The 19,377-nt window shown below is 42.6% G+C and overlaps 1 protein-coding gene across 3 annotated transcripts in view; it reads right to left on the bottom strand.

The window, feature by feature from the left end:
• The window catches only part of LOC148903339 (Krueppel-like factor 7), a 32,038-nt gene extending 13,195 nt beyond the window's left edge, over positions 1 to 18,843 (bottom strand). For all 3 annotated transcript variants that reach the window (XR_016115535.1, XM_089000667.1, XM_089000660.1), the window contains exon 1: positions 18,544 to 18,843. Coding sequence is in view for 2 of the 3 variants with exons in the window: in XM_089000667.1 (XP_088856793.1) it covers positions 18,544 to 18,645 (102 nt within the window). In the remaining variant the exon portion in view is untranslated. The remainder of the gene's footprint in view (positions 1 to 18,543) is intronic.
• Positions 18,844 to 19,377: the final 534 nt, after the last annotated feature.

Raw genomic sequence — 19,377 nt, forward strand, 5'->3', positions numbered from 1 at the left:
TCTGGAGTGCAGACATTTATTGGTTTTGCACAAAGCCAAGTTCCATTTTCCTAATGGCCTTTTTGGGATGATTCCTATACGCGGGCCAGGATGAAGTGTGACAATCAGCTGGCTAACCCAGCTGCCAACAACTAAGAGAAAGGTGAAGATGGTGACGGTGCATTTGCAGCCCATCTCTTAAATCTTACTCACACAATATCATTGATGATTTGGGCAAAAATAGAATAAACAAATGTTAGCTTTGCGATTGAAGGGTCATACGGCAGAGAATTGTAGTGTGAAAAACAACTCTGGGTGAAGACGTATCTGTGTGAGCAAAATGCCAAGGTTTGATTCTTTTCCTTCCTTTCTCCAGTTTGACCGGCGCTTAAAGGACAACCGACGTCACTTTTTTGTTTCCTAATTGACATCAGAAAAATGTTTTATAGCATCTAAAATACCCAAAACGTGCAGTATGATATTTTTAGTCAAATGTAAAACACCAATAAAAATGACTTGAAGTGTCTAAAAAGTACTTCAATTTGAAACTGGAAGTGGCCAGTTTCAGAAAGTCCCACCCCCATGTTCGTGGTGTCACGGCAAGACAAATTGGCTTCAAATTTGGAGAATATGCTTTCTTGTTACTCATCCAGTTATGAATATGATTCAAATAGTTCTGAAGAGGAAAGCCTACATGTTTGCAATCGATTAAAGAATTTATTCCGTGTCATTTTGAGGGGGGGAAATGTAACACTGAAAAGAGGCAGAACAGGGCGACAAAACTCCGAGGAAAGCTGCGTGGAAACGGGCTGATTAATTCCTTACAATTTTAGTCATTGAATATCAAATAGATGCTCGGTGCCACACACAAGGAATCACCATCGCGTTATTTATGTGTTTTCCTTCCAATTTCACCATCAACACGGATCAACCCGAAGTTTTCAGACCAAACGAAGTATTGCAAAACGCAAGGTATGTCCTTTCTCGCTCAGGGGCATTCCTTCAGTGAGGTACGGTGAGGACTCGTCACCAACTCAAAAACAAGACCTCCGGAATATTCAGCACGAGTCTTAAAACGTAAAATATAGCTATATGCGGTGGAATCTTTGCTAAATAGGCTCAGTGGAAGTCATTTGAAGCCATTTTAAAAATTATGGACACAACTTGTCCGGAGACCTCGGTTGTCCTTTAATCCATTCAGATGGGATGAGCTCCATTGAAACACAGCCCAAACATAGACAATTAAATGGTTTATCATTATTTGTATACAAATGCAACATATATAAAACAACCCTGACATGTCAAACAATTTCCGTATTTTCTGGGGTGTAAGGACAATAAGGCACACGCTCAATGTATGGTGTATTTTCTAACTTTTTTTCTACATGAGGCGCACTGAACTATAAGGCGCACCTTCAATAAAAAGTTTCCCATATATAAGACACAAAACATTATAAGGGGCTACAGTAGTTACATTTTTTTTAAAACTCAGCATGGAGCATGCACTGCTTCTTTTATAGTGGAAATGGAGTCGTAGGTACTGAAAGGAGTTGCGAGACCTGTTGTGGCTCAAAATTACTTCACATATAAGGCTCATGGTCATTTTCTAAAGGAAATCAAGGCTTTTGGGTGTGCCTTATACACCGGAAAATATGGTAGCTTGTCAATACTGGCATATACTAATTAAATGCGATATACTAATATGCCTGCTAATCAAATGTTTGTCCTCTTTGGATAGAAAGTATGTTTAGCATCATTCATCTTTACACCTGGAAGGTATGAAAAATTTAATGCAGCTCTACTATGGACAAAATTAGTAACATCGACTCTCTTCCCACCTTCAAATTCCATCTCAAAACCCACCTACGTATTTAAAATGTTTGTGTTTTCCTATTCTGCATTTTCTGTGTAGCCCTTTCTCGTTTCTATTTATAACTATATTTTATGTATTGTATTTTATTTGTGATTGTATTTTATTTATTAAAGTACCTATGCTTGTCTGTGACTGTAAAGTGTCCTTGAGAGCTTTGAAAGGCACTTAAAATGAACTGTATTATTATTATAAAATACACATTCCTGGGGAATCCTTTCCAGCGTTAGTACTGAACAGACACATTTTTTTTTGCCAATGATGTTTTGGCAGTGATACACTCATCCAGTTTCTAACATGAGAGCAGCCCGAGCGAACATGTTTGCATGAATTGCTGCAAAAAAAAAATCAGACAGGATGGTGCAAGTTTATGACGTCCAAAAGCGAAATTAAAAAGACATTTCATTGCCTTTCTGTTCATACATCTATTTAGACGAGTGAGTGGCGTGTAATGGCGTAGATTTGCACAAGGCCTTCTTTTCAGAGATCAGCATAGTTTATAGCCTTTCATCTTCTTCTTTAGCTTCTTTAGGGCAATGCTTCTTTAAAAAATGAATTCCGCAAATGTGTCAGGAAACACGAGAAGGGCCCAGGGGCACAATGTAGATACATGACTGTAGTTTTAAATACAGCAGGTGGGACTAGACCAGACAGACAGGCTCACCAGGCCCACCTCCCCTTTTTCGTGGGGCCTTGGGCCTGGCAGCTGATGCCCTCTCCCCCGTTGCCTGCCTCTACCAGCCTGCCACCGCCATCAAAGTGCAGCCTGCCTCCCCACCGTTAGTTCCCCGCTACGGCGCTAATAAAAAGCTGGGGTTATAAATATGAAGAGAGGAGCGTGCATAATGCCCTAAAGGAGCACCAAAACACTACTAAACAGATAAATGTAATGGTATGGATATGACTCATTAATTTGAGCATGCTTAGTTTTTACAGAAGCTGTGATTGAGACAAGGTGTTATGAATAATATAAAAAGCAGCGGCATGCATTTAAATGCAAAGCACTTTACATGGGAAGTGAGGAGAACCCAATTCATCTGGTTTGTCCTCGTACAGGTTGCGCAATTGCTGACTAAAATGTAATGTAAATTCTTAGTCGCATCGATTATGCATTATTTAGCATAACAAGCGACATCCTGTTAATGACAAGCCAACGATCGATGAAATATTAAAAAAAAAAAAAAAAAAAAACTACGCCCGGGAGTCATTTTGGATGCAACAGAATTTGTGTTGCCGTTGATTTTCTCAGTCTTGTGGCATCCCACTTGTGAAGGTTTTCCCACAAATGGGGAAAAAGGGCCGGCTGTTAAAGCTAAGCACTTGGTTTTATTTATTTACGAAGTCAGGGGAAACTTAACTCTCTTATTCTTTTGATGCAGAGTCCTGCTGTGTGTGTGTGTCTCATCCTGGAGAGGTGCTACAGGCCTCCCATTGATCTTGGGCCATGCCATCACTTTGTGGTGACAGCTAAATGACCTGCTGCCTTGGGCACTGACCATCTCCCCATCATGTGTGTGTGTTTGCGTGCGTCTCTGGATGTGTTTGCATCGAAGTGACTAATCGATAGGGAATGATGCCTGCATAGAGCTCATCAGTGGTGACAGTCGCAGCAGACACTGTAATCTATAGCTTCGCTGAGCAATGCTTATACAGCACACCCCCACCTGCATGCACACACAATCCAAAAAGAACTCACCCTCCTCCCCTTTCTTGCTAAGCTCCCCTTTAGGCTTCTAGCCAGCACCCCAGAGAGCAGCACGGCGTCATCGTGGCCAAGAAGCCTGCAGGGCGACGAGGGAGGCAACGCTTAATTTTGCTCAACCCCGACCTGGGCGCCGCTTGCATTCGCCACCATTCTCTACAGACTCACTGGCACGGGTGCAGGGTTTGGCCAGAAGGGATCTTAGATGAGCTGCTGTGGCTCGAAATCAAAAAAAAAAAAAAAAAAAGAGGAGGAAGGAGAGACACAAAGAAAAGGGGGCACCAGGGGAGAGAGGAGGCTATAATTCATCTGTCTTCTGAGAGGTGAGACGTAATGAAGAAGAAAGGTGGGTGGTGGGGGTGAAACATTACGCTGCAGTTTAGAATCAAAGATAACACGGAAGAGATACTCCTGATTGACAAAAAGCTCCATCTCTGCCAGCAATTGCGCCTTACCTAGCGGCAGATAACAAGTGGCGGAAACATCTTAATTACACACACGGCCTTATCAGGAGACATTAGCCCAGTAGTGATAATCAGTGGCGGCGTCAGGCCCTCCCATCAATGTCTTGTGGGGCTTTCAGATAGAGTGGGCATCAGGGTGATAACACACATCACCACTTGTTAAATCACAATCCACTGATGGGCTTTGAGCGATGAAGCACAAAAACATGGCTCCTCATTTCTTAAACAGTATTTTATTCTTTAGATGAATGTACAAGTCCTGAGCTGTAAAATAGTTACATAGCTCAGAGGACTCTTCTTTCTGCGACTCTTCTTTCATTGTGGGACGAACAAAGGTTTTCTGATTCTGACCCCTAAACATATACCATATGATACTAGATTATGTTCAAAGAAATATCAGTTTTTTTGTTAATCTGTCTTTTGCACGCCATGTAAACCGATTGAGCCTTTGAGGTTCCGGGTCACCTTGAGGTGCACTCAGTGTTCAGGAGGGCTTGGGGTACAACCAGTGTAAGGCACTTTTAAAGAATGAAGCCAATTTCGATGAAAGGTGGTGACAAAGGCTGGAAAATGTTTTTTTGTTCTCGTATTATGAACGGTGATTTGAGAGGTGAGCGTGTAAGAGGATCGAGAGCTCAAGACAGGAGAGCAACGGTGGAGAGGATAAAGATGCAGCAAAGAGGAGAGTGGCAAAGAGGATGGAGGCAAAGGCGGGAGGAGGCGAAATATAATCCCAGCGACTCCAGCGCCGATGCGGGAAGTCTATTTAACTGGATTTGGGTGAGCTGCTGTTTATTGGTGTACGATTGGCCAAGTAGCCCCTCTTAGCTGTCAAAACCATCCTAATCTAATCACAAGACATTTCCGCCATTTTCCATCAACATGCACATGACGCGTGTGCACATCTAGGGGGGTCGGCGACAATAGCTTGCGCTGGGATTTGGGGAGTCTGTGCTCCGGATGTAGGGGACCCCATTGTGTGGGGCAGACTGTCTAATCTTCATTACCGAACACAATGGAAGGTCCAAAGAGCAGGTCCTGGGCTGCAAAAGGCAGGGAAACAAAAGCGTGGCGAGCGGTGAACAAGCGCGGGCAGAAGACCGTTTGACAATAGCAGTGAGCGAGATAAAGGGAATAGTGAAGCGGAAACACTCGTACTCGCATTGGAAAAGGCCGCTCCGTCGCAACAATCGCGTCCCGGGTACAACTGTGGCACTGTGCCACCACTGATAAGGTTCATTAATATACACTGAATTCAGGAAGCTTTTTGAATGCTTTCACCATGGTGGCAATGTGCAACAAGCTGTCGTCGTCCTTGCCACGGCAAAACTCGCAGGAAAACAACAGAGTTCATCGAAAACCGGTCAGTGTCAGAAATTGGATTAGCTCCAGGTGGCATGCGCTCTGGGTAGCACCGCTTCACCTTTTTTCAGAGAGGACTAATGTAATAAAAGTCAAATAGATGACACCTCGCCGCCGATTACATCAGTGATATTTTTAGGGCTACAGTGCTACACCCCTGAAAAGAAAAGCTGAAAGAAAAAGAAGTACTAGACAATTCGTGGAGCTCAGATGTCGTAGAAAACATGGGGAAGCTGAATTTTGCTGTTCGGGTGCACGCCAATGGAAGAAACAGAAATGAAAATGCTTAGAAATCCATCTTATGAACTAAATTTAATCAAAGTGATTTCCACGTTTCTAAATCTTTTTTCGATTAGTAATTTTAAAAACATTTTTTACATCATTCATTGCCATACGGGTAAAAATGTGACCACTCCAGTGCCAGGGTTTTTGTCATTTTCACTCAAATTCCAGGACCTGAATATATTATATACCTCAAATATTGACTTTTAGGACTACATCAACATTAAATAAACCGTTAGAAACCTTAGACCTCTTTCTTTCAGAAAAAAATAGTTAATTCCCAAGTTATATGGGTCTGGAGTTATCTGAGATTGAAATGGGGTAGCTGTACAAAATACAATACATACATCTTGATTTATATAGCGCTTTAACAACAGCTGAAGACAGTTCATTTCTAGCTTATTTGGTCCTGGAGTAAAATGAGGTGCAAGTGGGGGCGGCTGTACAAAAGGCAAATGATGCCCCCTCATGGAAGGAAAAAGAATTGCCAGAGGTGTAACCAGCGCTTTATCAGCACCCTGTGCAAGAAAAAACAAAACTCGAACAAATTCGGGAATGGTGCTACATGTCATATTTTCAATACCTGAATACATTTGGGGATGGCAGTGAATTAGTTTATTTACTTTACTATTTTAAAGGCTTTTCTTCATGTTGTTAAATGTTGTTGAACATACGCTTTTTTATGATTTTGCGAGCATTTTTGGAAGCACTTTTAAATAATGTGTCTTTCCCTTATTTATTTAAGACATTCATATATGTTAAATAAGTAAGGCTTTATCTTAGCTTACCAAAATTCGAAGCAGAATGAATTTCCATCATTTCTTTTCCGGGACGATCAATTAATTGGATTTATCCTGAATTTACACGTGTGATGAGTGGTAGTACAATTCCCAACCCTCATTCCACTTTGATTGTGAAGACCCAAAAATGATTCCAAATCCCACTTGAGCTTCCTTATTTATGAAAGCTGTGCATTCGTAAATAAAAATGTAAACCAATTAATGTGATGGACTTATTTCATTCAATGCACTCATCTGAGAGAGCAAAGAGCAGCTCTGCATCATTCAGGTAAAAAAAACATTTGTGACGAGTCGGCGTCGAGCTGCAAATGCCATTGTGGAGTTGAAAAGTCAACGAGTTGTTCCCACAACATGCTTGCACAGTTACACAACACAAAAATGTTCACACCACAATGACATTTCGTGCGACGGTATGAGCAGGTGGGACACTGTCATTCCGTCTTGATTCCCACAGCAATGCTTTTAAGACAAACCCGAGTGGGAGAGATTAACCCAAGCTGCTTAAAATATTGAAAGACATCTCGCCACCGGGCTCTCCGCCAAGAGTTGCGAGAGAGCCAGAGTGACTTCATGTTGCTCACGGATGTGGGATGAACCCAATGGCCCCTCTGCTGCCGCAGCACAAACGGCCTGCATCCCAATTTCAACCCCAAAGTGCCACAACAAAGGCAGGCTGCATGAGCATCAAAGGAATCATGACCCTTGACCTTTACCTGCACGCGCACACACACCACCTGCTAGTAAAAAATTTCTAAGACAAACATCTGTTATTGCGGTAAACAAACCCAATAAACTTGCACCGTGATGCTTGCTCTGTCGCTGCGCTTTGCTTACACACACGCACGCACGCACACAGACACACCAGTGAAAATTATTGATGTGCTCTCTTATAAAACAGTGGCTTGTCCCTGAAGTATTCCTGGCAACATCATGAGCTGAAAATAGCTACCGACCCAAATAACTTTCCCCGTCGGAACGGAGACAGAGCCAGACCACAGCCACGGGCAACCCATTTTACTAATTGGCATCATTTTACAATGAAATAATATCTGGGACACAATCGTGGTAAACTAAAGAGCAAGATGTTTTGTCTTGCCAAGCACATGCCTGGGAGGAGCACCCGCCATGTTGCTCTTACTTATTAGAAAATACACGTACACACACTCCCCACCTTAAGAACTAGATATGTTCCGGGCGGTCGTTCGAAAAGTCAATTTGGTTGCAAATTGCTTCAGTGCTATATTTTGTATGGAACATATGTTTAAGTCAAAATCTGAAGGCGGAAGTCTTTACTAATGCACCTCCTGGAGTGTCAACTGGGAAGAGGGACTTCCTCCCCGCCCACCTACTCTATGCAGCCAATCGTAATCGAGCTCCTCGGATCGGGCCTGAACTCTTCGGCATCACTTCAGCATAACCGGGCGCTGATTGGTCAGCCTTGGTGTCCGTTGCGTAAACATGCAGCCCTTGAAACCTCTATTGTGTATGTGTGCGTGAAGCGAGCTCGGCCGGAAAAAAGCGCGCAAAATCTAATTTACAGAATCTCTGTCCAAACACTTTTTGACAAATCGGAGTTTGAACAAAATATTCAAGATATTCTTGCTTCGTAGTTCGAACAACAATCGGAGTTTGAACGCCGGTACGACGCGTGAGTGCTTACCCGAGGGTGGGATGCTGAGCGGCATATGGGTGTATCGCACTGTTAGTGACCAACTGTTGTCGCTAGCGGACGTGCTGCGTTTTGCTCTCGCATTTAATACAGGTGTACGAAGAGTTTTAGCCCCTAATCATCATGCCTCCAAAGAAAGTAAGTGCTGCTACAAGTTAAAAAAGAAAAGTAGTGCGTACAACTATTGCAGGGGCCGCGAACCTATGGCTCGCGAGCCATATATGGCTCTTTTGATGATTGCATATGGCTCGCCAATAAATATTACATATTATAATACATATTGTCATTTTTTTCGTCGTTCATTTCCCGTTGGGGCTGCAGTTGGTGGAAAGCGCAATTTTGATTGGATGACACTGACCTAGAATGGCCGAAAGCGCCATGTTGATTGGATGATAGTGGCCGTCATGTTGAAACAGGTAAACGGCCCTTTAAATGAGCCCAACTAGTGCACTTCAGCCTGAACGCACCGGAGCATTAGAGGAGAGAAAATGTTCTGATTCTAATTTGCAATGAAACAATACCATCGATGAAACAGTCGAATGTCAGTGACATTTTAACAAGCCCCATGTTAACGTTAGCATCGACATACTTCTGCGAGAAGTAGATTGCAGATAGCAAGTGTGGAAGCTTATGAGCCGTGTGCAGGCTAGCTAGCAGTAACTTCGCCTCTGGACCGGCAAATTGAATTTCATTCCGATCGTTTTCCTGGATTTTTACCAAACACGAGGAACGGAAAACCATCCATGTTAACGGTGAGTACTATCACAAAGTTATTTTAAATAATACATTCTGATATTTTGTTGAAAAGTGGCCGTGCGTGCACGCGAGCGTTTGCATGTGCGCGCGCGCGCGTGCGTGTGGCTCTCGCTGAAAAACATTTCTAAATATTTTACTTTTATGGCTCTCATAGTCAAAAAGGTTCCCGAACCCTGAACTATTGCATTTAAGAAAGAATTAATTGCAAAATATGACGGAGGTGTGCAAGTGTCTGGTCTGGCTAGGGCAGGGGTGCTCACACTTTTTTCAACAAGGGAGCTACTTTTGAAATGACCAAGTCAAAATGATCTACTCATTATATTTATTGAGAAATATAGTGAAGATTATTGCAATTTATGTGGATGTATATCGGCATATGTTGCACAACACAATATAATTATGTGAATTGTTTGCCACTACCTGAGTTCACTCTGATAACTGGCAGACGAGACAACCGCACTTGAAAACGTCATCGTGAAAAAAAGTCATCCTCTCATTCCATATTAAAGTGATACGTTTTTTCTTCTTACTTGGTCCAGCTCTTCCACTTTTTTATATTCTATGTTACGTTTAAGGGGAAAAACAGAGTGAAAAATTAGGATGTAACTAACGACATCCTTGTTCACTTTGCAACGAAGGGCCGTTGTTTGAGCTCGCAGTGAGTCTCTCAATGAGATGTCATTTGATTGGTTCTCCGGTGTATCAATCAAATAAAGGGATGGCTGATTGGCTGACGTCGAGTTTTTTTCAGAAGAACTTGATTTAATGTCAGTTCCTGACAATGTCACATCACCTTGTCTTGCGATCTACCAATAGTACCGTGGAGATCGATTGGTCGATCACGATCGCCGTATTGAGCACCCCTGGTAGGGAATACAGCATGGCAAAATCTATGATCAGCACAATATTAAAGAATAAGGAGGCTGTGAAATCTAGTGATGTGGCTATGGGAGTGAGAGCAAGTGTCATTGGATAGATATTTGAAGAGAAAAGAACATCCTGTAGCCGAGTCATCCGTAGCAAAGAGATTTGAACGTGTGAGCACCCCTCAGACAGAAGAGCTCCCCAAAGTTTTTATGGAAGGGGACTCTCGTTCCAAACAATAAATTTCCTTCCTCCGTCGACCTGCTCCTTCTGCTGACCACCACAAAAGTAAAAAATCGTTTTCATAATTCTGTTCTTTACGAACGTACGATTAGCCTGGGTGACATTTATGCAGTGGTGGGCCGTCAGGGCCAGCAAGGCCTTCTCTGCTGGCCTAACATAATCAGACATCATTATCACAATTATAATAAAAGTAAATTTCATTAAAAAAAATATATATATATATATATATATATATATATATATATATATAATTATTCTACATACTGTTTTCTTGATGTTATATTATATCCATTTGGTTATGATCCTTTCAGTGTTGTAGTCAGAGTTTTTAATTTTAGGTTTTTAGGTCAGAGTTTTTAATCCAATCAGAATTCAGCTAGTTTGTGTCGCCAGGCTGTATGAAATCTGACCGACGCCTTCAGAATCAACAGTGAGGGCGTCTGTGCGCTGTACAGAACGGGCACATGTAGTAGTTGATATACAGTTGCGATAGCCAATCAGATCACGAGTTGGCACAGTAAGGCCAGCTAGAGGGCCTCGCGTTGAACATGACGTACGCGTCCTGTGATTGGATACTAACTTTACCTCAGCCCTCAGGGGAGGCAGCGCTATGCAAATCAACCAAGCTGACAACAGATCAGACCCGGAAACTTTAGCAGAAAAACCAAGTACAGTAAAGTCTCGTTATATCGATATCGGATATATCGATAGTCCCGGTTATATCGATGCTATTTCTATGCAAATCAACCAAGCTGACAACAGATCAGACCCGGAAACTTTAGCAGAAAAAACCAAGCACAGTAAAGTCTCGTTATATCGATATCGGATATATCGATAGTCCCGGTTATATCGATGCTATTTCTATGCACGCACGGAGAAAATTACATGCAAACAGGTTCGGATATATCGATAGTCCTGGTTATATCGATATTTTTTCGGACTCCCTTGAATATCGATATAACGAGACTTTACTGTATATCTACTCGCTTTTTTAACCCACAATGGCTGAAGGAGAGGACAACTCGCTGTCGCATGTATTCTCAAGAACAAATGAAAAAGATTTGTTTACTTTTATTTTCAACAAATAGTTCGTTTTGTGAACGTCTTGTTGTTTTTCTTATATTAAACTGACATTTTGTAATTTAGCGTAAAATCTTGTTAAAGATTGCATATTCTTGGTGGACTTCATAAAACTTTGTGGACAAATGATTTTAAATTTCCTTTTATTTTTAAGTGTTTGCAGTAGTAAGTTCTAATTGCTGATGCAGATTTATTGATGTGTAATTGCTCTGGAAAATAGCCTGTGTTGTAGACGATTAAGGTGATTCCACGCCCAGTACTGCATGCGTGTGCTTTTGTAAATGATATCTCCAGCCGTTGTGTCATAAATTATGGTATTACGAGGGATATTTGTTCAGGTCGGACTAAGCAGGACTTCACTGAAGGCCTAGGTGTGAAATGCACGGACCGCCACTGCATTTATGTTTATGTTATTTGTGTCTTTGCCATTTTGCTTAACATTTTCTGAGATATACATTGCTTTTTATGTGTTGGTCAGCATTTTAATGTGCAATTTCATGCATGAAATAATGTATGAAATACTGTACTAAAAAGGTAAACATTCAGGGTGTTGAAATGGATTAAAACGATTTACATTATTTTTAATGAGAAAAATGGTTTCAGTGTTTGAACAAATCGGTTTTCGAACAGGATTATAGTCGAGAACCCCAGTACCACTGTACTCGCAAAATTGTTTGTATGTACCGTTTTGTCGTAACTCGAATGTTCGTAAGCTGGGGGGCGTCTGTAGTGTGTGGTCATGTAGAATTGGTGTCATCAAAGCATGCGCGGATGACTTTGATGTTGAAGAAATCGAGAGATTTCAACTAGAGTGAGGCAGACCTAAGTGAAGAGCTGGAGAGTCCTTAAATTAAAGGGTTGCCGAAGCATCGTGAAGGGCACACTGATCCACGCAGCAGGGTAAGCGATCATGGGCAATTATGAACAAAATACAGGCTGCAACTCAACCGGTCAATTGTACTTCACACATGCAGGCAACTTGGTTCAAAACACAAACTGCCAACATAAAATATACTCTACGATATTTTGGGCGGCACCATGAAAACTGGTTAGCAACTCGGCCGCACAGTACGAAAGTGCAAGGTTCGATATCGGCTTCTGGCCTTCCTGTGTGGCGTTTGCATGTTCGACCCGTGCCTGCGTGCGTTTCCTCCAGGTACTACAATTTCTTCCCACATTCCAAAGAACACTCACATGCCATATTAATGGAACACTCTAAATCGTCCCACAGGTGCGAGTGTAAGCGAGAATGGTTATTCATCTATGTGTACCCTGCAATGTGTTGGTAGCCAGTTCAGGGCATCCCACGCCTCCTGCCCGAAGACAGACGGGATAGGCTCCAGCCCGCCCACAACTCTTGTAATTATAAGCAGAATAGAAAATGCATGGATGGATATATATTACCTATATTTCCCCGCACTCCTACAAAGAACATGTAACTATTACCAAATAAATTGTAGTAATTTCATGATAATACAAAGAAATGAGCAAGAAATAAAGTACAGTGTGCAGTTCTTTGAGGTTCTCATTCATTGTCTGGTTTAGCATATTTTGGAGACAGATATTGTGTGTGACCACATGCCACACAAAAAAACAGCTTCTTTCCCCATTTATAAGAATGAAAAAGTCATTATTGATTCGAGCCACCACCCCTCCTCCAAATAAATATTGGTGTGTACAATAGAAAAAAAGGAATGGGCAAAACGATTACTCAAATCTTTAAAAAGGGTCACTTCTATTTCTCTCTTCTATTTCGCTCACTTCGGTAGCATGTGTTCACTTTGCCGGTGGTGTCATGGGCCTAAAGTCCAAACAGGAACAGGCCTGCTTACATCATGCTATGAGAACAATGGGGAAACATCTTCAATGTCATGCTGATTAATGGCTCTTCCCACAGGTCTCATTAAATCATTGCAAGCCACTTGTCATGCCTGTTCGAAATCCACCGCCATTCAAATTTGACATTTATATGACCCCCCTACCACCACCTCAAACCAAGGCTAAATGTCAGAATAGAATAACACCGTATCTCTTGCCCTGACATGTAGGCCAATCCCACTTTTAGGTTAAATCTGCTCTTTGCTGAGGTTGATGTGTCTCATTCAAACACTCCAGGCCTGCAGGAGATTGGAAGACAAGTGCCAAAGGACCTGAAGCAAGTTCCATGTAAAATCTGTTTTTAAATAAAAGCCAAATTCCACCCAGCTAGTATTAAAATAGTTGTCAGGAGATTAATATGAGCAATCGGAACACCAAGTATGATGGAGTGGAGACAACGAAACAGGTGAAGAAGACTTCTGGTTTGCATTTCAGGCAAGCATGCAAAGCGCACGCAAAGTGCTTGATGTAACACGGCGAGCTCTCGCTCGGCTGCCACGTCGCAACCTTGCTCATCTCAAGAGAATTGAAAAGCATATGCATCCCCCTAGAGTCAAGATGTTTCGCCCTGCTTTATAAACAAGCGGCTTTACGGCATGTCCTTGCCGCCGTCAACTGTGCAGGCTAAAGGCCGTGATTGATGACTGGCCTCAGATGGCAACAAGCACTGGTGTTTACTCAGTCAAATTGCCCTTGTCTCTCTCTGCCCTGTATCTCTTTCGTTTTCTTTTCTCCCATGGGAGAAGGTCTTCATGGCTGGATGTCCCTTTGTCAACGAGGTGTCCTCCCTGGGGCTGGGGAATATTCTTCCGTCCAGAAGGAATCAAGCTAACGTGCAGAGTCCTTCCTTTTGGCACTGCTTAGCAAGGCTGCCTAGCAACAGGTAGGCAGTGAAATGGGACGAAGCGCCGTGCCAGGCATGGCCGTAAAATGCCTCAACATCCTCTTTCCATGTGTCTTTAGTTAAGGACAGAGTGAGATGAGGAAAATGGGACAGGATCATTTCATTTTAAGATATTTTCTTTCCACACCATCAAAGGGAAAGAACATTTTCATTAAATGAAGTACAGTAAAGTCTCGTTATATCGATAGTACTGCTTATTACGATACTATTTCTATGAACGCAAGGAGAAAATGTACATGCCTTAGGATCGGATATATCGATACTCCGGTTATATCGATATTTTTTCCGACTCCAGAGAATATCGATATATCGAGACTTTACTGTATAACCTACAATTGCACAAAGCCTCTGAATTTCCTCACTGGGTTGGTGTGCTTACCCCTAAATAACTTGGAAAAAAAATCTATATGTTCCAGATACTAATTTCATGTCATATAGTAAAATGGTACGGTAATGTATTTCATAATTATGATGAACTGAGGGTTAAATTGAGCCACATGTTTTTTTCTGAAATGTCGTAGCTATGAATTACACCCCGTGGCAAAATCCGCATAGGACAAATTATTCTGGGTCATACTTGAAAAGACTATATCTCAGAAAACCGATTTGCTACAACAGAAAATGAAGCAATTTTAAAATCACTGTCAAGAATTCAGAAGGGAAACATAATATTTGATTAAAATTTGCTGTTGACAGATGTAAAAATATAACTTGGAAATGTTTTTTGCAATTTGAGGTCAAGTTTAAATTTTGTTTGGATGTATTCAATTTGACGCTTAAATCTAAATTTAAACTCACAACTCATCGAGGCACCAAAATGTGGCTGGTATGTTAACTGACACGTTTTGCACTACTGTACTTGTACAGATGCAGAAATGGCCATCTGTCGGAGTATATTCTCATATGAGCATATTTTCAACAATGTTTTGGTTTGTTCACCTCATATCCAAGCATGATATTCTAAAGCTATTCAATTACTACTTTTTTTTAAGCAGGCGTTTGCTTAGTTAAAATGATAAAGCTATTGCGGCTTATTATGACAACAGATTCCTTTGCATACACAACCTGCGAGTGTGTTTGATGAAACCTCACTCCTGTGCAATAAGATTTTCCATCTATACGCCTTCTTTTTCTTGCGCCTCTGTGACAAGCCGGGCAGCCGAGCAGTGTAAGGTGCCAGGACGAGTGTCCTGATATTTGGCTGAAGAGATGTGAAAGTCATTTCCGAGCCGCGTGCGTCTGAGCAGTCAAAACGACAAGTGACTTTTCTACTGGTTGTTCATCAAACTTGGGGCCGCAGCTATACATAAAGATGTGCTTGTCCACAGTGCTCCTCGGTCCCTCGTGCTCCCCGTGACAGGTCAGACAGCGGAGTGTCAGGCAAATGAATACATCCGCTGCTGCGCTCTCTTTCATCAACGCTTGCCGGCTTTTCATCAGCGACCATAAAGCAATAGCAGGCACATATCACTGCCGACAGCCTCTCGGTTGCCTGAATGATGAGACAGACATGGCAGAGTTCACATAGCGGATGGGATGTTTTTAGGTCAGGGGGTTATTTGCCATTACACAAACCTGCATGCGCACAGGACCATCAACAACCGGACAAACACCAGTTGGCATGTGTTGTTAACTGGGACTTCAAATAGAGTATGAAGAGTTTTGCCTCATTTATCAGCTCATTTTAATTGGATAAACACGTTTTTCTAATGGCCATTTTCTACCCTCGCTGCAAATAAATGCTTTAGGAAAAAAAAACCTCATGGCTGGATGATACAAAGGCTGCTTTTTTTACAAGCCAGGCCATGTCCAATAGATTCTACGTGACCAAGATCTCCTGACTGCTTTTTGGCTGGAGGCTGGCATCACTCATATTAGCCATTGGAGTATCACAAGATCATAAGAACGGTCTGTAATACTTCAGGAAAACAAGGACCAAATGTATTTCACAGACTTCATGCAGGGAATTCTTCATTAAATAATTGTTGACCACGACATAAGATGATGATCGAGGTATCAGCCAAAGCTATTTGAAATAACCAAGTTTACATTTGTTTGACATTTTTCAGCTCATAGTCAACTTCAACATGCCTCCCAGGTGGATCTGTCTGCCCTTTTTTGCATCAAACAGCACCAAAGTGTACGAGAACAAGTGGAAAACCCCATCCTAAGATCCTTTTATTGGAAAATGTAAGAACGCAGGGTGGCTGATTTCAAATCTTCCGCGTGTGAGAAAAGCAGCTGTGGCCCACTGAGGATTACGCAACATTGTGAGACACACGATTGGCTGTACGCTTACATGTACAGATTCCGCTGCTTTCTCATCTATGGCAGATGCCACATTCTCTATCTTTTTGCCTCCACCTTCTTGGAAACCAGAGAAAGGGTCACCATATGCGTTCTTCTGTCACTTTTCCTGACTCGATACATCCGCATCCTCCTCTTCTGTCTTCTGCAGTAGCTCGTCAGTTCCTCTGGGTTTAAGCCCAGCCGACTGTGAAATGTGAAACCCTGCCCAGCATCTTCTTCAATTGCCATGCATGCACTGACTACTCCACTTGCCCAGACAGAGCTATTGAAATGTGCAAGCGAGAGACTACATGTACGCGAGCGTCTCTGGTGGCCAGCCACGCCGTTGCTGCTGTTTCACCCCACATACAGGAAAGGATGTCCACATACACACATACACCTATTAGGCCATGTGCTTGTGTGTGCAAGCGTGTTGAAGCCATAAGGGCTCATATATTGTATGTGTTGGAGGGCATGAAGTGTGTCCAGGGTCAATGACACAGTCGTTTGTGATGTCCTGTGACCAATCGGGGTCAAGTGAGATAGAAATAAGCTGCATCATCAGCTTGAGTCTGAAGGCTGGTGAAAAAATCATCAAGAAGCTGATAAATGTCTGTCCACGTGTCACATCAGGATTGACCAAGGTGGATGGCAGTTTGCTAAGCACACAACAAATATTGGTCAAACCCCAGCTGAGCTAAGTCCTTTGTGGTGTTGGGTTGTCACAACTAATTCCAGCATGTTAACTTGCAGCTCTTTGTTCCAACTCTGAATGACCGACCAGATGGGGATTTGGTTGTGAGACTTCCCACTAATGCAACAAATAGCACTCTCAAAAGTACTATTTGCAGACATGAGAAACACTTTGGCCCATGCATGTCTGCTCCGCATCCACCCTTTACAGCTTGGATCACGCCTCAAGGTCATCGATCAAAGGGGACACCGTCACCACTCTCACCATCGCATCTCCGGAAGCCATTTTGGTCTGACATTTTGGTGCTCAAAACTCAAGCTTCGGATTCCTGCATTGAGGCGGATTTAGCGACATTGTCATCATTTGGTATCAGACACAGGCATTAAACACAAGAGGCTGTTTGTGGCAATTATTAAAATGTGATAGTGTTGCCATGGTATCAATATTCTCATAGACAAGACATTTCAAGATGCAGCAAATACTCTGACATATACAATAAATTATCTTGTTGCAGTATTAAACAAAAGGCATACAAATTGCTACAAGTTGGAGAAGTCCTGTCCAATTGAGTTGGAGGACATTGTTTTTCCATTCCAAAATGAATTAAATCTTGGGGGCTGCAGGCTATCATCCCAGTCAAAGCAAACTGACATTTCCAGCCTCTCCATATAAGAGCTCTTACACTCTCTTCCATTTGCATTAGGTATTGATTCAGAGATGCTGGCTAGGGGTGGTGAGGTGCGGGAGTGCCATTTAAAAATCCACTGAGAGTGGAGGCAGGGAGTTGGGAGCATGTTATGAAAAGATGCGTTGGTGGATAACAGTGGGATGCCAATTAGGCTGCTCGGCCACAACGAATGGATCCATCGTCACGCACTACCCATCCCTTCTTTCAGCATGGAGCAAAGACAATAAAGCTTATAATCATTATGTTTATCCATATATAATGTGGGTTTGTTTGTTTGTTCTTTAGCTTTTGGTTGTTTCTGTAGCAAGACCATCACCATGACAAACAGCAATGCATGTGGTATGAAAATAAATGAATAAAGACCAATAACATTGCTCATGTTTCAATTTCATCCAAACTGTGAAATTAGACACAAAAAAAACGATATGCTAGAAAAACGCGCATTTTTTTTTTTATCTAAAATGTGCTGTGTGGAGACGATGACAAATCGTCTCCATCACCATGCGACCACGTGCGCACCTCCCCAGCCGTCCACTGAACTTGGATTCAGAAAGTCAGATACAAGAAGACAGATAGTGGCTTTCTGGAATGTTTATGGAATATTTATGTCAACATTATATCTAAAAGATGCAAAGACAGACATGTCAGGGTATCTATTATGGATAAGGAGAGAGGAGGGTGAGGGGTTGTTGAGGGAAATGGGGGTTGGGGGGGGGCGCATCGCTTCGTGTGGGGGTTTCACAACTCGGTAATGCAGATGTATAATTCACGACCAATTCTGTCTCAGTGATGACCTGCGCATCTTCATCTTTCCAAATCACACTTGACAGCTTTATAACGCACCGGCGTGCGGCCGCATCCTATCCAGCTCTGGGGAAAGTGTCACAAACCACTGTATGAGTAATAGAGGCAAAAAAACGCTTTTTGGGGGGGTATCCAATTCTACTTAGCTCGAAAGTTTATGTTTTTTTCCAAGTTCACAGGGCTCACAATTAGCCCCGCGCCGTTTGGACACTTACCTGCTGCCAGTTCTCTTCCAGCGAGGGCATAGCGGAAAAATAGCCGGTGTCATGCACGAGTTGAAGTTCCTGAAATATACTGTGGTTTGCCAGGAGGTCCATGCTGACGCTCGCGTACGGTAAAGATAGACTGATCCACAGGAATTGCACCTCCTCTTTTTTGTCGTGTCACGCCTCTATACGCGCACGTTTCTCATATTAGTCCACAAGAAGGTTGATTGTTCAGAAGGGGATGATCAGGACCTGCGAGCAATACGGTGCGTAAAAGAGATCGGAGGAGATGGAGGTTCCATGTGTATCCGTTTTGCCAAAATAGACGCTGATGGGAAACCAAGAGAGGGGCGGGGCGAGTGTAAACGAAGGGGTGTGTCTTTTTGTGTCAATCAACTCCCCCTGTTTGTCTGTGTAGCGTAAATGGGCGGTTGAGGGGGCATTAAACCGGCAGTGGAGCGTGGATAGGAGGGACTAAGATCCTTGGACGAGGTGGATTCGCTCCAGGGTATTGTCACTCATCTCCAATATGGGTTGGATAGGCGCGCTATTTATGGATGGCTATATGTATTAGATTTGGATGAAGGTCTGAGAAGATAGTCTCCTTGCAGAAGCCGTGGGGTGAACTTGTTCACGCAGGAATGGCCGGTACTGTGTCACAGAGCAAATATTTAATTATTGTGAGGTACAGGATGAAAGGCGTTGCATTACACCTGCAAACTATTGGATGTCAGAAAGAAAACTCATGCAACTGAAAATGTACACAATGTGTTCAATAATGTTAAAAAGTGGGCCGCCCGGAGTGCTTACCACGCCGGCTTCACAGTGCAGAAGTCGCCGGTT

The sequence above is a fragment of the Hippocampus bargibanti genome, linkage group LG01, assembly GCF_051943395.1.
Source record: "Hippocampus bargibanti isolate YZ-2025 linkage group LG01, ASM5194339v1, whole genome shotgun sequence".
NCBI classification, from domain to species: domain Eukaryota; kingdom Metazoa; phylum Chordata; class Actinopteri; order Syngnathiformes; family Syngnathidae; genus Hippocampus; species Hippocampus bargibanti.